The sequence below is a fragment of the Lotus japonicus genome, chromosome 2, assembly GCF_012489685.1.
Source record: "Lotus japonicus ecotype B-129 chromosome 2, LjGifu_v1.2".
NCBI classification, from domain to species: domain Eukaryota; kingdom Viridiplantae; phylum Streptophyta; class Magnoliopsida; order Fabales; family Fabaceae; genus Lotus; species Lotus japonicus.
In genome coordinates, this window is record NC_080042.1 from 68,445,034 (window position 1) to 68,462,952 (window position 17,919).

Below are 17,919 nucleotides of genomic sequence, written 5' to 3' on the forward strand. Positions count from 1 at the left end.
TCGTAAGAAACTGGACAGCTTAACCTATACTCACTAAAATACACATAACTCGAGTTACAGACGTCGGAATGACGTGAAACCAGTGGCAAAAGTTTCGTAACAGAAAAACCTACAACTTTTATGAAGACTACTTCTTCAAATTCGGCCACTAACATAGCACGAAAAAGGGTACAAGAGAACGTAAATTTCTGCGCATCATGCAAGCCTATCATCTACCCCCAAAATCATCTAAAAGCCAAACCCTAACTATTTCAATTTGGGAATTTTTGCAACCTAGGGTTCCTAAATCATGCTTTCTATCATTATCCACTATCACACCAATCCATAAAACATGAATTCAAACCCTTACCTCTTGTAGATCAGTTCTAAGTTTTCTCCTCTTTTCTCCTCTCCTTCTCTGCTTTCACGTGTTTCTTGTTCTGCTTCTCTTCTAATCCTTATTTTTTTTCTTTTCTTTCTTTCTATTTCACTCCTAACCCTTAAATAGCCATACAATGGGCCCCACTCTCAATTACTCACACTAAACCCTAAAACCTTATTTATCTATATCACATAATCACTTAACTATCTAACAAAATCACTTAATTACAATATACCATAATACTAATTAAAATAAAATAATAAATAACCTAATAACAGAAAATGGGGTGTTACAACTCTCCCCCACTTAAGAATTTTCGCCCTCGAAAATTGCCTTAAACGAACAACTCGGGATAGGAATTCCAAAACAGTATCGATTGTGTCATAAACACATATCGAATACAAAAAGAATTAGACATGCTAATAACCCTAGACTACTGACCAATCATGCTCTGATACCACTAATGTAACACCCTCTAAACCCCGCATAATAATATATCATAAATCAGAGTAAAATGCATAACACAGAGGGTGTCACACTTATTCTCCAGAAACATAAATCAAAACACCTGTCATGCTCATAATAAATATATAAATTTTCCAACTTTAATGTCGCAACATCATATGCATAGCACAACGGATTTATTTCAACTCCAAAATTTAACATAAAGAGAGTTCATAGGTAACTCTTAACATCAAGGTACAAAACTAAACGTTTCCCGGTGTTACATAACAGAGCATGACTCCCCTAACTAAACCGTAAATGAAAGACTAGCTCCTCCAACTAACCCTCGCGAGAAGCTCCACTATCTTCGGTACCTGAGCAATGTCGCATAGAACATCATTCCAACAGAAGGGTGAGAACTCATATCATATGGATAAGCATAATAATAAATAATGTAAAAGCTTATCTATGCTCCACATAAATTACTCACATTCACTAACAAATAATAAATTATGTAATTTTAACATAATTAATCAAGTTCACAGTTATGGCAAATACTCCATAAATTATAGCTCAATTAGAACATATATAATAGTCTCTAATTACCAGTTTACCACCACATCAAATCTCTCCAAAAATATCACCATAACACATATGACTCAAGTGAGACCCGTGCAAATGCCTTTGGTACCAAAGTTGTTATCCTTAGCGGTATCACCGCGTCCACTCCAGACAGATAACCACAAATAAAGCCCTCGCTCTAGGCTTCAAAACCACTCCAGTTTTGGAACAAGTCACTAGCCTCCACGAGAACTAGCAAACATTGCCTCTTGACAACTATGCGGTGTATTGTGCAAAACTCAACTAACATATGCATATTCAGACCATTTCAAGTCCTAATTATTTTAGCATATTCATCACCAGTTGCACAAAACACATATTACATGTTATCAATTATACAACTTGCAATCACAACAACTTAGCATCTCAAACATAACATCAATTCAGAAACAACATCATATAATGATTATTAAAAATAGATGTAAATTAAATATAATTCATATATAACAGGTTCTGCAACTATTTCCTAAAGACTGGATTTCTCTCTAAATTTTCCCAAAAACTCGCGACATGCTCATGCTCGCCATCTCGCGACATCTCACTGCACAACTCGCCATGTCGCGACATCTCACGACATCTCCCTACGCAACTCGCCATGTCGCTGAATAACTCGCCATGTCGCGACATCTCACGACATCTCCCTACGCAACTCGCCATGTCGCGACATCTTGTGACATCTTCCTGCGCAACTCGCCATGTGCGCGCACCACACATCTAATGAATTATTAAATAGATGTAAATTATCAAATATACTCAGAAAAATCTAATATTTTTATCATGGTTCCGTATACACGTTTTGTAAACCTCTATAAATTTTCAAGTCACAATTCGAAGTACAAAAATCAGGAAAAATCGTACACTAACCGCAGTTCGTAAGAAACTGGACAGCTTAACCTATACTCACTAAAATACACATAACTCGAGCTACAGACGTCGGAATGACGTGAAACCAGTGGCAAAAGTTTCGTAACAGAGAAACCTACAACTTTTATGAAGACTACTTCTTCAAAGTCGGCCACTAACATAGCACGAAAAAGGGTACAAGAGAACGTAAATTTCTGCGCATCATGCAAGCCTATCATCTACCCCCAAAATCATCTAAAAGCCAAACCCTAACTATTTCAATTTGGGAATTGTTGCAACCTAGGGTTCCTAAATCATGCTTTCTATCATTATCCACTATCACACCAATCCATAAAACATGAATTCAAACCCTTACCTCTTGTAGATCAGTTCTAAGTTTTCTCCTCTTTTCTCCTCTCCTTCTCTGCTTTCACGTGTTTCTTGTTCTGCTTCTCTTCTAATCCTTATTTTTTTTCTTTTCTTTCTTTCTATTTCACTCCTAACCCTTAAATAGCCATACAATGGGCCCCACTCTCAATTACTCACACTAAACCCTAAAACCTTATTTATCTATATCACATAATCACTTAATTATCTAACAAAATCACTTAATTACAATATACCATAATACTAATTAAAATAAAATAATAAATAACCTAATAACAGAAAATGGGGTGTTACAAAAGGACATACTTAATGAGAGATATATCGTGCTACATAATGCGTCCCTCTAATTTGATTTCCCTATATTTATAGCTCATCTCGTCCTAGTACTAAGTAACTACTATAATAACATCTAACTAACCTTGCAGTCCCTGATTAATTTCCCATTCTGTTACATCATGAGTTTAAAAATTTAAGTAAACACACTTCTCTTAGGTGATAAATGGAAAAAATATAGAAACAACTGCAGTCCGCAGCTAATGAGAAACTCTGCCAAATTCACCTAGCAACCATCAAATCTCTGCGTGTCCTTGGTAGCTCTGTGGACCCTCAACATCAGATCAAATCCCTTTTCCTGGAATTAACATTAAATAAAAATAAGACAAATTAAGAAAAAATAAGAAAAAGATAACCTAAATCCTAATCAAATATAAAATTTAAAAAGGTACTAACTAAAGATAGATAAAACTATCAAAATCTAGCAAATCACAATAAAAACTCATAAAATCATGAATTAAATAAAAAGATAAAATCAAGAAATAAACAACATAAATCTAATCAAATATAAAATCTAAAAGGTACTAATTAAAGATAGATAAAAACTAACAAAATCTAGCAAATCACACTAAAGACTCATAAAATACTGAATTAAATAAAAATCCGAAAATTCAATAAAAATATCATAAAAATTAATTAATACTCTAAAAATAAATCTAAAATAAAATAAAAGCCTCAGAGATAAAATCAAGAAATAAACAACCTAAATCCTAATCAAATCTAAAATTTAAAAATGTGCTAATTAAGGATAGATAAAAACTACCAAAATCTAGCAAATCAAAAATAAAAATTCATAAAATCCTGAATTAAATAAAAATATGAAAATTTAATAAAAATTAATTAATAATCTAAAAATAAAATAAAAAACTCACAACATAAGAGAAAAACAAACTTAAATTTTTCCTTTAGATTCAATACAAAATTGTTGGATGAAAAATTAACTTTAATTTTTTGTTTGAATTAAAAAAAATTGAAAGTTAATTTTTTTTTTGAATTTAAAATTATTGTTCATAGGGAAATAATGCATTCAATGTGTTGAAGAAAACGCTGTAAGAATGCTAGAAAAATATCATAAAATCATCCAAAAACACAACAATATGGTTGATATTTTATCTATGTTCTACCAGATAACAACATCGGTGTTCTACATTAAGTCTAAGCCTACAATCTGAATCAGACACCCATCATATAGTAGGACATATGTTACCTTAGCACCCATCAATATATATTAGAAAAGAACAACTTCTAGCATGACGTGTCGCTCTCACATGCCAAGTTAGTGACGTGTCGCTCCCAGATTAATTATCACCTAATATTTTACATGTAACTCTTTCTCTTTGGCCCCACTTGCCACATGTACCCTGATTTTTCCTTACCTTATTTCTCCTTAATAAAAAAATACATTTTTAAATTTTAGATTTGATTAGGATTTAGGTTTTTTATTTCTTGATTTTATCTTAATTTATTTTTGATTTATTTTTAGAGTATTAATTAATTTTTATGGTATTTTTATTGAATTTTCAGATTTTTAATTAATTTCGGATTTTATGAGCTTTTATTGTGATTTGCTAGATTTTGATAGTTTTTATCTATTTTTATTTAGTACATTTTTAAATTTTAGATTTGATTAGGATTTATGTTGTTTATTTCTGTATTTTATCTTAATTTATATTATTATTTATTTTTAGAGTATTAATTATTTTTTATGGTATTTTTATTGAATTTTCAGATTTTTAATTAATTCCGGATTTTATGAGTTTTTATTGTGATTTGCTAGATTTTGATAGTTTTTATCTATATTTATTTAGTACATTTTTAAATTTTAGATTTGATTAGGATTTATGTTGTTTATTTCATGATTTTATCTTAATATAAAATCTGTGATAAGTGATTTAAATCAATAATACATCCCATCAGTAAAAACCCTCTTAAAACCCTACCTACCTCCACTATCTCCTGCATGGAATTCATCTCCTCCATGCAATTTTCATCTCATCTCTCCACTGAACGGAACCACTTTGTCATCGACTTGCAATCGCATCCCTCCGAGACCAGTACTCATGGAGGTTTTTCTCAGTCCATTATATATTCACCAGATAAGAGATAGAGATGTGTGTTTGGTGTTGCACTACTGTGATGCATATGTATATATTCACCATATAAGAGATAGAGATGTGTGTTTGGTGTTGCACTACTGTGATGCATATATTGTTTTACTGACTTAGTTCATCAATTCTACATATATCTATCATCATTACATATATTAAAAGTCACTTTTCGAAGGCAATATTAGATTTTATAATTAATTATTGTTCTACTATGGTTCAATTAATCAAACTTTAGTGTGATTGGAAGTCTTGCTTGCATGAGTGTGTAATTATCACATTACGATTTAGTATCAGCATATGTTTTTGATTTGGTTATTGTACTTTCAACAACAGTGCTACATAAAGCAAAGAGTTGTTTTAGCCAAGGTTATTAAACTCGCGATTTAACTCGTAAAATCGTACGATTTTACGTTTTTAGGTAGTGAATTCGAGTTAAATCGAGTGTAAAATCGTTTTCGGGTAAACTCGGGTAAAATCGATATAAACTCGCTAAACTCGTGTAAAATCGCGAGTTTGTAACGAGTAAAGCGAGTTCAGAATAATTCCTTTTTTCCCTGTTTTTTTTATCAAAACGACGTCGTTTTTTAGGGGGGGGGGGGGGAACTAGGGTTCAGAAATAGAAACGCGTTCAATTCTGCTCTGCGTTCAATTCCGCTCTGCTGCGTTCAATCCTGCTGCGTTCAATCCTTCATCTGCGTTCAACTCCTTCCTCTGCGTTCAACGACTCCATGACTGCTCCTGCGTTCAATTCCTTCCTCTGCTCTCCTGCGTTCTAGTTCCTCCTGCTGGGTCACGTTCTTCTTCCAGTTCCTTCCTCTGCTCTTCTGCGTTCCAGTTCCTTCTGAGGTGAGTCCATTAATCTCCCTCCACTTTTCTGCTTCTGCGTTCATGTTCTGCTCCTCTGCTCTCTGTTGATTTTGTTGGCACTTGGCACTTGACTGTTGGCACTTGGCTGTTGGCTGTTGCTATGTTGATTTTGTAAATTGTAATCGCTAGTTTAGAAATTAGAACCATGGAGTTTAGAAATTAGACATTCTTGTTCTGTTGTTATATCCTCTGCTCTCCATGTTGTTTTTGTTCTTTATTATATGTTGTTATTTGCAGCAATGTCTCAAGTTGATCCGTCAAGTGCCTCAAACGAAACAAGCGCTGCTACTGGACCTAGAAATAGGAGGAAAAATGCTCCTGGAAATCGGTCTGATATGGGGTGGAAACATGGGGTTGATATTGAGGGCAATGCTCGAAAAGTTAAATGCAATTATTGCCCAAAAATTGTCAGTGGAGGAATATTCAGATTTAAGCATCATCTTGCTGGATCAAGCGAAGATTCAGAACCTTGTGTCGGTGTGCCTGAAGATGTTAGACTAGTTATGCAGGATTTTGTGGACAATGCTAAAGCTGCAAAAGATAAAAAAAGGAAATTGACTCAGTATGGAGGTGATGTTGAGGGGGAGGGTGAGGATGTACAAACGGAAAGCTCTCAAAGAAAAGGGAATGGCATTTTAAAGTTTACTACAAATGTAAAAAATGGTGGTGGGGTTCAAGCAACAATGAATCAAATAGTAAAGAAGGACTACAAGGAGCAAGTTGATCTACAAGTTGCAAAGTTTTTCTACACAAGTGCTATTCCCTTCAATGCTATAAGAAATCCAGAATTTACGAAGATGTTGGATATGGTTGCTAGATATGGGATTGGTTATAAGCATCCTTCCTTTCATGACATTAGAGTGCCTCTCTTGAAGCGAGCAGTCAAGGAAACACATAACATGCTTGATGAGTTTAAGCAGGATTGGAAGAAAAATGGTTGTACAATCATGTCGGATGGATGGACTGATATGAAAAGGCGTTCCATTTGTAATTTTCTGGTGAACAGCCCTATGGGGACTGTTTTTCTATATTCATTGGACACTTCTGATATTTCTAAAACAACAGACAAGGTTTTCAAGATGCTAGATGATGTTGTGGAGCATGTTGGAGAGGAGAATGTAGTGCAAGTAGTCACAGATAATGCTGCAAATTACAAAGCTGCTGGGCAAAAGCTTATGGAGAAAAGAAAGAACTTGTATTGGACTCCGTGTGCTGCTCATTGCATTGATTTGATCTTGGAGGATTTTGAGAAGAAGCTAAAGGTGCATGAATCAACTATAAAAAAAGGAAGGAAGATCACCACATTCATATACTCTAGAACAATGCTCATTCCCTTGTTGAAACATTTTACTAAAGACAGAGAGTTAATTAGGCCGGGTGCCACTCGATTCGCCACATCATATTTGACTTTGGGATGCCTAAATGAGCTTAAAGTTGCATTGATGACTATGTTTGGCTCAGAAGAATGGAAAGCAACCAAGGTTTCTACCTCATCAGATGGGAAAAAAGTGCAAAGCATGGTTTTGGATAGTCGTCTATGGAATAATATAACCATATGTCTCAAGGCTGCCATTCCTCTTATGTCTGTCCTTCGCTTGGTGGATTCGGATGAGAAGCCCGCCATGGGTTTTTTATATGCTGAGATGGATGCGGCCAAGGAGAAGATAAAAAGCAATTTCAATTCTGTCCAAAGAAGGTAAACTTTGTTAATTTATCTTTTTATGTGTTGTTTTTTTGGAACATGCCTAAAACCTAATTATATTTACTCTTTGATATTTGTATTTCTATTGGTGTGTAGTTATGAGCCTGTGTGGAAGATTATTGATGAAAGGTGGGAAAACCAACTCCATAAGCCATTACATGCAGCTGCTTATTACCTCAATCCCCGATTTCACTATGATGATGCTTATGTAAAGGACCTTGAGACCAAGCAAGGGTTATTTGCTTGTGTGGATAGGATGACAAGTGACCCCTTGGTGAGGCATAAGATTCATAATCAGATTCCTTTGTTTCAGAAATCTCATTCTTTGTTTGGTGATGCTAATGCCAAGAGTAGTAGGAAGACTATGGCTCCTGTAGATTGGTGGAGCATGTATGGTGATGGATGCCCAGAACTGAAGAACTTTGCTATCCGTATTCTTAGCTTGACTTGTAGCTCTTCTGGATGTGAGCGTAATTGGAGTGCATTTGAAATGGTAAATAAATTTATTATGTTTTTACTTTTTAGTTATCAACTTTGTTTGTTTAGAATTGAAATTATGAGCCTTAATTTTGGATATTAATTTTTATTGCTAGGTTCACACAAAGAGAAGGAATCGTTTGCATCAGCAAAGGATGAATGACTTGGTCTATGTGATGTACAACAACAAGTTAAGATCTAGACAAGTTAGAAGAAAAGTTGTCCTTCCTTTTGATGATATAGAATCTGATGACGAATGGATAACTGAAGATATGGAAGAGATTGATGAACAATCTCTTGTTGGGGATAATGACATTGTTGGTGAGAATCAAGTCACAAAAGAGCCTACTCTTGAAGGGGACCCCGAGCATTTGATCTTTGATCCTATACTTGATGAGCCTCTCTCATCGGGAGCAGAATTTGATGATGATGATCATGATAGTGGTGGTGATGAATGATGGCCATGATGATGGATTTTAAGATGTTGAAGTATTTGAAATTTGATATCATGACTTGTTGGCTTTTGTTTAATGTTTTATTATGAGTTTATGACTTGTGAAACCTTTAATTTGCATTATTTAGTGCTTTTATGTATGAACTTAAACTTGTTAGTAATTTAATTTATGGTTTGAACTTGTTCTTATCACTATTGTTGGTGATTTGGTTCATTTTTAATGTTGTTAGTGTGCGTTCATCACCATAATAGTGTTTTTTATATGTATTTTTTGCATGCGGTAAACTCTTACGAGTTTACGAGTCGAGTTTACGAGTCGAGTTTACCCTCCCTCCACGAGTTTACCTAAACTCTCGAGTTTGATTACCTTGGTTTTAGTCGTTCAACAAATATAATGGGTCTAAAATTTCTAGAGGGGTTTTCTTCCATTCATCTTCTTTAGTAGCATGTGATTAGTTTCCCCTTACAAATAGATCTGATTGGTTATGGAAACCATTATGATTTAGTATCAGCATATGTTTTTGATTTGGTTATTGTACTTTCAACAACAGTGCTACATAAAGCAAAGAGTTGTTTTAGCCGTTCAACAAATATAATGGGTCTAAAATTTCTAGAGGGGTTTTCTTCCATTCATCTTCTTTAGTAGCATGTGATTAGTTTCCCCTTACAAATAGATCTGATTGGTTATGGAAACCATTATGATTTAGTATCAGCATATGTTTTTGATTTGGTTATTGTACTTTCAACAACAGTGCTACATAAAGCAAAGAGTTGTTTTAGCCGTTCAACAAATATAATGGGTCTAAAATTTCTAGAGGGGTTTTCTTCCATTCATCTTCTTTAGTAGCATGTGATTAGTTTCCCCTTACAAATAGATCTGATTGGTTATGGAAACCACCGGAAGGCCATAGCCAAAAAGTGGCTTCAATTCATTCTTTGGCTTTCATATTTGTCTGCAAATTTGATTGCTATCTTTGCACTATCTTAGCTAGATTGATGTTGCACATATTGCTATTATGTTTGGTGGTCTTTAGTCTATCCTACTCTAACATGTCTACCAATCTCACTTCATGAGTTCTTGATTTTCTATTACTTAGAATGCAGATACGGCTGGAAGCTGCTGATTTTGAAGCAAGTTTCATTTGAATTAGCATGAGTTCATATTAATTCATGTTAAAGTTGGACAACAATCAGGAATAGCACCTAGGATTGCTGCTGATTTGGAAGAAGTTTCATTTGATTTTTTAATTAGAAATAAATATTTTAATGATTTAAATTCAAAATGTGATACCTTCTTACTTTATGAAGTGCTTTTTTATGCCAGAGAACAGACTCTGGTTGCAGTGAAAACAAAATTTGCATATGATGTTAGGTACTGTGTGGAATTTGTGAGTGTGTTTGTGGATAATTTATAAGAAAAACGGTAGTGATAGTGAGGTAGAGAAATCTGAGAGAGATTTTGATGTAAATGGAGATTTTTCTTTCTTATGAGATTGGACTTTTAACCCTTATCCACACCATTCAAAATTTCCATTACTATTATTTTCGACACTTATGTCACTGACAAATAATAATTAGGTTCTGATGTAATGTATATTCTTTGTAATGGAGAATTAAGTAGTTGTTTTTAAGAGTCTTTTATATATAATTCAGATGCAAACAGTATGCACTCAGCTATCACTTGAGCACTAGAGCAAGTAAAGGGAGCATACTACGACTGCTTTACTATTCAGAAATTTTTTATCGCAGAAATGCTCCGGTAAGTACAACAAGCTCAAAAGCAGAATAGCATGATGAAACTACTAGATATTATTAATGAACCAAACCTTTCAGTTCCAAACTGCCAAGACCTTCGCTAGAAATTTGTTCTAAAGTACGCCCATTAGTACTACTATAAGAGCAAAGCAACATGCTTCTTATATTGGGAGATAGACAAAAGCAGAGGTTGCCTTAGTAAGCTTTCTCACCTGGATCAACAGAAAAAACAACTAAAACTCGATCGATGAAAGTTGGAATGGCAAGGTTTACTCTTAAAGTCTTCGGCAGGAGAAGGATACAAGAGATCGACCTTGAAGCAAGCAAGGTATGGTGGGTGTCATCATCTTCATCGATATTACGCACCAGATAGACTTGAGAAAAGACTTTCAGGCATCCTGAGAGTAAGGAGAAGCTGGATCTAAATGTATTAGAAAGAGCCTAAAATCTTTTATATATAGGAAGAATATTTTACATGAAAATACTTCTACATAAAAATAAATGTTAATAAGATTTCATCGGAATTTTTTTTTGTTACAAGAAAAACATAATATAATATAGTTTGATGTTAATTTTTTACTACATAATAATATAGTCCACTTTAATTTTTTTGTACAAATTATTATAGGAGTTAAATTCTCCTACGGGAAGAAATATATTTTAACAAGAAAGTACCTTCATTAAGTATTAATTAATGTATCAATAACAAATTTCGCGGTACATTCTTTTTTTTCTAAGATTAAAATGTGTTCTGAATGCTTTATTGGTGATTCTTCATATCTATAATTTGTGTTATTGTCTTTAGGCTCATGAAGAATGTGAAACGACTTCATGTTGATATGGGTCAAACTTAGTTTATTTTATTGTGTAAAAAATGAACTCGCATAATCACGTACATAAAGAATCTTTTCTCTTTTTTTCATTGTAGATTAAATCAACTATTGTTTATTAGCCATCATTAAACCACATCCCCTAATATGTTTTGCATAATTTGAGATTTGGTTAACCAATTTTTTTATTAGTTATTCAATTGTACGAAGTTCAATCTATGCAACAAGGGTTTTAATTTAAGACTTTTTGTCCACTTTGCTCTTCATTTCATACTCTTCTATTTCATCAGTTGTTTATTATATTTTTAATGATCAAGGTATTAATTGACCTATCAAATATAATAGATGTATTCCCCGTGCAACACGCGGGTAAAAAACACTAGTAATTACTAACTAAACACTTTGCACACTGTTTATAGAAGATGCATATAAAGGAACAGACAATCAATCAATATAAATGGCCAAAAACATAGAAAAAAATGCCTATAAATGGATCTCAAAACTTTCAGATGAATGATAAGTATCCTTCATCCCCCAGCATAAGAAGCAATAATAACTATTCCAATAGTAAATGAAAGATCAGATCTTTGCTACACAAATGTTAGACAATTGGAGACATGAAAACATGAGACAAACAACGAAATTAAGCTATCAACTATATATTCTTCTTCTTATGCATCAAACTTTCAAATTATTGAGAAGCTAACAATATGGACTTTTTCTACTTGATAATCATGTTATTCTTTGATAAGCATATAAGGAGTGATAAGTTTTTCTTTTTAGATACTACAGTCAAACAAATAGGGGAATGAAAAAGGGAAACATATAAGCATAACCTTTCTCTCTCGCTCTGAAATTAGCTTCTCAAAACCGAGAAACTCAAATCAAATTCTCTCTCACATGTGCTAAGGAGATTACTACTTTTAAGGCATGACATGAATCTAAAAACTAAATAGTAAATGTCATGTAAACTTCAAACCTTTCAATGATAGCATCCCATGCTCCTTCTTCTAGATATCCCCATCAACATTGACCTGTCTTTGAGCTATGAAAAAAACTTGAAAATAGGAAGAGAAAATTAATGATATCACTTTCCAGAACCATAAATCTAAAAAAAGGGAAAAAGTAATAAATGATGAGAATCCATACATCAATTTTTCCATCATAGATCGTAGCACCAACTTGAGCAATATCGTGAGTCTCAAAGGTAATCACACCGCTCTCCCATGGGATTAACCCCGTCATTACGAATACTTTCTTCAACCTACAAATCAAGGAGAAAAAATCACAAATGTTATTTAACCCAAAAGTCCTGAAAATGCATAGAAGCCAAAGATATATAAGGACTGTGTTGAATATCTGTTAAGATTTAGTTTATTATTAATCTAACAAAGAGATAAAAAGAAACTAAATCTATCTAAACCTATCTCTATTTAAATAGATATTATCGAAAGCAAAAGTTAATAAAATTAATGAGGAAAAAGACAAGATATACAACCCGCCTCAATAGGATGCAAAAGACCACCAAAAAACACCCAAACCAACCCAAAAAACAAACACCTACCAACCCTGTTAAGCCCTTAAGAAGAAAAGGAAAACCCAAAGCCTAAAGACTGCCACCCGAAAGAGCAAGAAACAAAAACCCAAAGCCCATAGAGGTCCCAAGAACAAAGGCACAACCCACAAAACTATCACAAGGCCCCTAAAGACATCTACGCGCATTAATCTGGGCAGCAATTTGATAGGTGGCAACATCGTCTGAGCAATCAAAAACCATACCCAAACACTTCCCCATCAAAACAGCACTTCGAGCTCTAGTGAGGATGCCATAAGGTTTAGAAAGCTCCGCTGGCAACACCATGAGCTCTCTCCCTAACGACCCTTCATCCCGAGCGCCTTCCACTACACCACTACATGGCAACACTTGCAAATTTTCCTTGGCAACACTAACTTTGGGTTTTTTTGGTCGCCCTCGAGGTCGTCGAGGAGCATCCAAGGAAACCCGCAATACCTCTTTCTGTTTCATGGGACGACCACGAGGCCTCGGCGGAGAAGGTTCTGAAAAGGAAGACACTAAACCAAACCCGACTTCTTCAACTGTCACAGCTTCGCCAACCTCCACCTCTGCAGCAACCTCAACCCCATGCTTCTCTTCATCCCAACCGCACATGCCTGAATCCACACCCGCTGATGACCCACTAGCAGCATCAAAATCCTCTACAACTTGCAAACACATCCCCCTCTCAGACCCAATAGAAGACGGATCAGCAGAGAGTCTAATAGAAGAAGAAGAAGCAGAGGAAGGCTTTGACACAACGAAAGACCCATTTACAACTGGCAGTGGCAGAGTCACTCCAATCTCCCCAAAACGCGTTCTGATTGAAATCCCCTCCTTTGGAGATAAACACAATTTTAAATTGCCATTAAGAAGCATTGTAAAAGCCATCTCCTGTCCTAAAAGCAGCCGAAAATAAAGACTATTCAAAGTTGAATTCTCAACAAACGCTAACAGATTATCTCCTAACCGCCTCTGCCTCTTAAAAGCTGGTTGTTCCACCAATGCTACTCCACTGGCACAGGAATTTTCACCCTCTTGTATCAGATCCTCTTTACACCTTGGAGCAACTTCTGGGAAGAGAAAATCAACCGGGGACCTTGGCTCCAATATCAGACCCATAACGCCAGACTTCCAGAGATTTATTTCCGGAAACAGAAGTTCATCAGGGAGCCATCGGTTCCCAACACACGACCTTCCAACATCAGAAACACAATCCTGTTCTGCCTCTGAAAAACACCTTGGTCGAGTCTCTGAAAAGTTCCCTACCAGCACCTGACGCCAACTCTAAGGAGCACCTTGACAAACCGTCTTAAGCGGAGCTTGAGCAGAGCCACCTTTTGACTTTGCTTTCAATCCCCCAAAACGAGGGAACTTCGCTGTCGTGACCAACAGCGTCGCTCCACCCATCTTCAACCCGTCCAAAGCCTTGATGGCAGAAGCAGCATCGACCTCAGAAACGAACCGAATGAAACCGAAGCGAAAATTTCTTCCAGGCTTGAGAAATCGCTGCACAAAAACACTCCGAATCCTCCCGAACAGCAAGAACAAGCCGCGCACCATTTGATAACTCACAGAGGCAGAGATGCCATCAACAAACACCGTGAAACAGGAAGAGCAATCGCCTGGGGTAGACCCGTCGTCTTCTTCACCCTGTTCTCCTTCATCTTCTTCGACGCCGAAGAACCTACCATGGCCGGAGCAAAGCCCAGCCGTCGCCTTGCCTGAAGAGGAACGAGGAACCCTAGCAGACCTTATAGTTTCCCTCATTATCTATTTGTAGATATTATCTCTATTCAAAAAAATTCAATAAAAATTAATTAATACTCTAAAAATAAATCAAAAATAAATTAAGATAAAATCAAGAAATAAACAACCTAAATTCTAATCAAATCTAAAATTTAAAAAGGTAATAAATAAAGATAGATAAAAACTACAAAAATCTAGCAAATTACAATAAAAACTCATAAAATTATGAATTAATTAAAAATCCGAAAATTCAATAAAAATTAATTAATACTCTAAAAATAAATAATAAGATTAATTAAGATAAAATCATGAAATAAACAACCTAAATCCTAATCAAATCTAAAATTTAAAAAGGTACTAAATAAATATATCCCTAACTTCTTAAAAAAAGTTAGGGATATATTAATTAATACTCAAAAAATAAATAAAAAAATAAATTAAGATAAAATCAAGAAATAAATCACCTAAATCCTAATCAAATCTAAAATTTAAAAATGTATTTTTTTTACTTTAAAAATAAATAAAAAATAAATTAAGATAAAATCAAGAAATAAACAACCTAAATCCTAATCAAATCTTAAATTTTAAAATGTATTTTTTTTATGAGAATTAACCTGAGAATGACACGTGTAATTTTTTTTCCAATAAATGAATATTCTGCACCCCAAAAGATTTTCTTTTCCTCAATCTTTTTGCTTTTGATTAAGAAGAGAAAAACATGAATCCTTGAAGCATATGACATCTTACAATTAGCTGAAGAACAAAATCAATTCATGAAGAAGATTGAAACAGAAACCCAAAATGAAGTCTTGAAGAACAAAAAACCCTCATTCACCAATTTAAAAGGACTGTGGTGAAAGAATTGTATCTAGTGTATTTGTGAATCTTGGGGTGGAACCATTGTGAAATAAAAAATCAAAGACGCATATCAGTCAAAAGAAACAAAAAATGGTGTAATGCCCCAATTATGCACACCCCAATAAATTATCTATATATGTGAGAAAAAAAAATTATCCCACCCAAAATAATTGTGGTTACTTCACCAATGAACTTATACTAACAATCAATTTAAATTGAACTTAAGGAAATATATAGAGCAAAGTAAGATAAGTCACCCAATTGGCATACTAAAACATGATTATATGCAAAACTAATGAGTTTGAGGAAAACATGAACCAACCTTAACAATGGGCTAAACATACTCATGAAGATTAAATATGAGCTCTTCAATTTCATCAATTTGACTGACCTGTGCATCATAAAAAAAAATTAGTAAGTTGTGCATCATTCATATACAGTGCAAAAAGTATGCTTATACACATACAGCTCAAACATGATGAATAAAAGGGAGCAAAATTTGAGAAATGAATATTAATTCAGCTATCCTAAGTTTCGTGAATTTCTATAAATTATACCAAAATCTCGTTTAGAATGGCTTCACGCGCATGGTTTTCTACAAACTATACTAAAATCTGGTTTAAAAAAATACAAAAGCGGAAGGAGAACAATAGAAAAAACATTACATAAGAATCAAAACATTACGTCTTCAATAATAATTCGTTAAAGGGTCTATGAAAAAATTTGTAAACTTTAGGATCAAAACACACAAAATATGTGAATTTTAAGAATTCATGATTAAATTACGAACAAAGGATAAACTGAAATGACACAAATCATCAATCACAACATGATGAACTCTACTTCACGTAACATCATCTTACGGCATACCTCTGTCCTGATCGCGACATCTGGCAGAGGTAGAAATAGCAGCTATCAAATCTCTGTGTGTCCATGGTAGCTTTGTGGACCCTCAGCACCAAATCAACTTCCTTTTCTTAGAATTAGCATTAAATAAATAATAAGATAAATTAAGATAAAATCAAGAAATAAACAACATAAATCATAATCAAATCTAAACTTTTAAAATGTACTAAATAAAGATAGATAAAAACTACCAAAATCTAGCAAATCACAATAAAAAATCATAAAATCCTGAATTAAATAAAAATATGAAAGTTGAATAAAAATTAATTATTATACTCTATCAATAAATGTAAAATAAAATAAAATATTTCCCGGACGTAAAATTAAATAAATAATAAGATAAAATTAAGAAATAAACAACCTAAATCCTAATCAAATCTAATATTTAAAATGGTACTAAATAAAGATAGATAAAAACTACAAAATCTAGCAAATCATAATAAAAACTCATAAAATCATGAATTAATTAAAAATCTGAAAAATCAAGAAAAATTAATTAATATACTCTAAAAATAAATCTAAAATAAAAGAAAATATTTCCTGGAATTAAAATTAAATAAATAATAAGATAAATTTAAATAAAATTAAGAAATAAACAACCTAAATCCCAATTAAATATAATATTAAAAAAGGTACTAAATAAAATAGATAAAAACTAACAAAATCTAGCAAATCACAATAAAAACTCATAAAATCCCGAATTAATAAAAAAATCGAAAATTCAATAAAAATTAATTAATATATTCTAAAAATAAATTAATAGACCAAATCTTATCTTTTAAAATAATATGAATCAATTATTTTAGAATATATAAAATTAAAACATATATCAATTGAAAATTATATCTTCTAAAATAATATCAATTAATTAGTTTAGAATATATAAAATTAAAACATATATTAATTGAAAATTATACCCTCTAACAAATTGACACGTGGAATAATTTTTATGAGAATTAATCTGGTGCTGACACGTCACTAAAATTAATCTGGTGCTGACACGTCACTATGAAAGTTCTTCTTTTCTAATATATATTGATGATATTGATATTGATATTGATATTGATATTAATTGATATTGATAAGGAGTATATCTTCACTTAATCCTATGTGTGTCATATCTATGTGTGCTCGTTTGTTTAATAACTACCATTATAAAATGGAATTCTGTTGATGTTCTCCTATGTTATGAATGTAAGATTATCTATTTAATATATTGTTTATTTTGAGTTCATTGTTTGTTTCGATCACATTTAGTACATATAATGCAATACTAATCACATAATATTTTGTGACTATTTTTTTCTATAGTTGTTTTACCAGTTGATAAATAGATGAGATCTTTTTCTTTTTCGAAATAGTTATACTATTTCCTTAGTTAATTATCATATCATATCTTTAGTTAGTTATTATTGTAGGATGACTGATAGAATGATTATGATTTTATTTATGTTATTAATTAAAAATATTTAGTTATGTTTTATTTACATAAAAATATTTTTTTACTTATCAATTTATCATTTCTTCTTTTTCAACATAAAATTGTTACTGATAATAGTATAATCTATCTATATAATATACTAAAGGAAGGTTTTTTTCTAGAAGGTTTTGAAGGTGCGAAAAACACTAGAAAGGGGGGGGGGGGGTTTGAATAGAGTTTTTGAATAAA

At 33.1% G+C, this 17,919-nt stretch overlaps 1 protein-coding gene across 1 annotated transcript; it reads left to right on the plus strand.

The window, feature by feature from the left end:
- Positions 1-6,203: 6,203 nt before the first annotated feature.
- On the plus strand, positions 6,204-8,601 carry LOC130736925 (uncharacterized). Its single transcript, XM_057588698.1, has 3 exons — positions 6,204-7,660; positions 7,763-8,159; positions 8,260-8,601. Exons 1-3 carry the CDS (start codon positions 6,204-6,206, stop codon positions 8,599-8,601), a joined length of 2,196 nt encoding a protein of 731 aa, XP_057444681.1.
- Positions 8,602-17,919: the final 9,318 nt, after the last annotated feature.

Excerpts from the sequence above, each read along its gene's own strand:
- LOC130736925 (XM_057588698.1), top strand. The coding sequence starts at position 6,204 with ATGTCTCAAGTTGATCCGTCAAGTGCCTCAAACGAAACAAGCGCTGCT. Across the intron at positions 7,661-7,762 it reads TTCAATTCTGTCCAAAGAAG|TTATGAGCCTGTGTGGAAGA; the intron begins GTAAACTTTGTT and ends ATTGGTGTGTAG. Across the intron at positions 8,160-8,259 it reads ATTGGAGTGCATTTGAAATG|GTTCACACAAAGAGAAGGAA; the intron begins GTAAATAAATTT and ends TTTTATTGCTAG.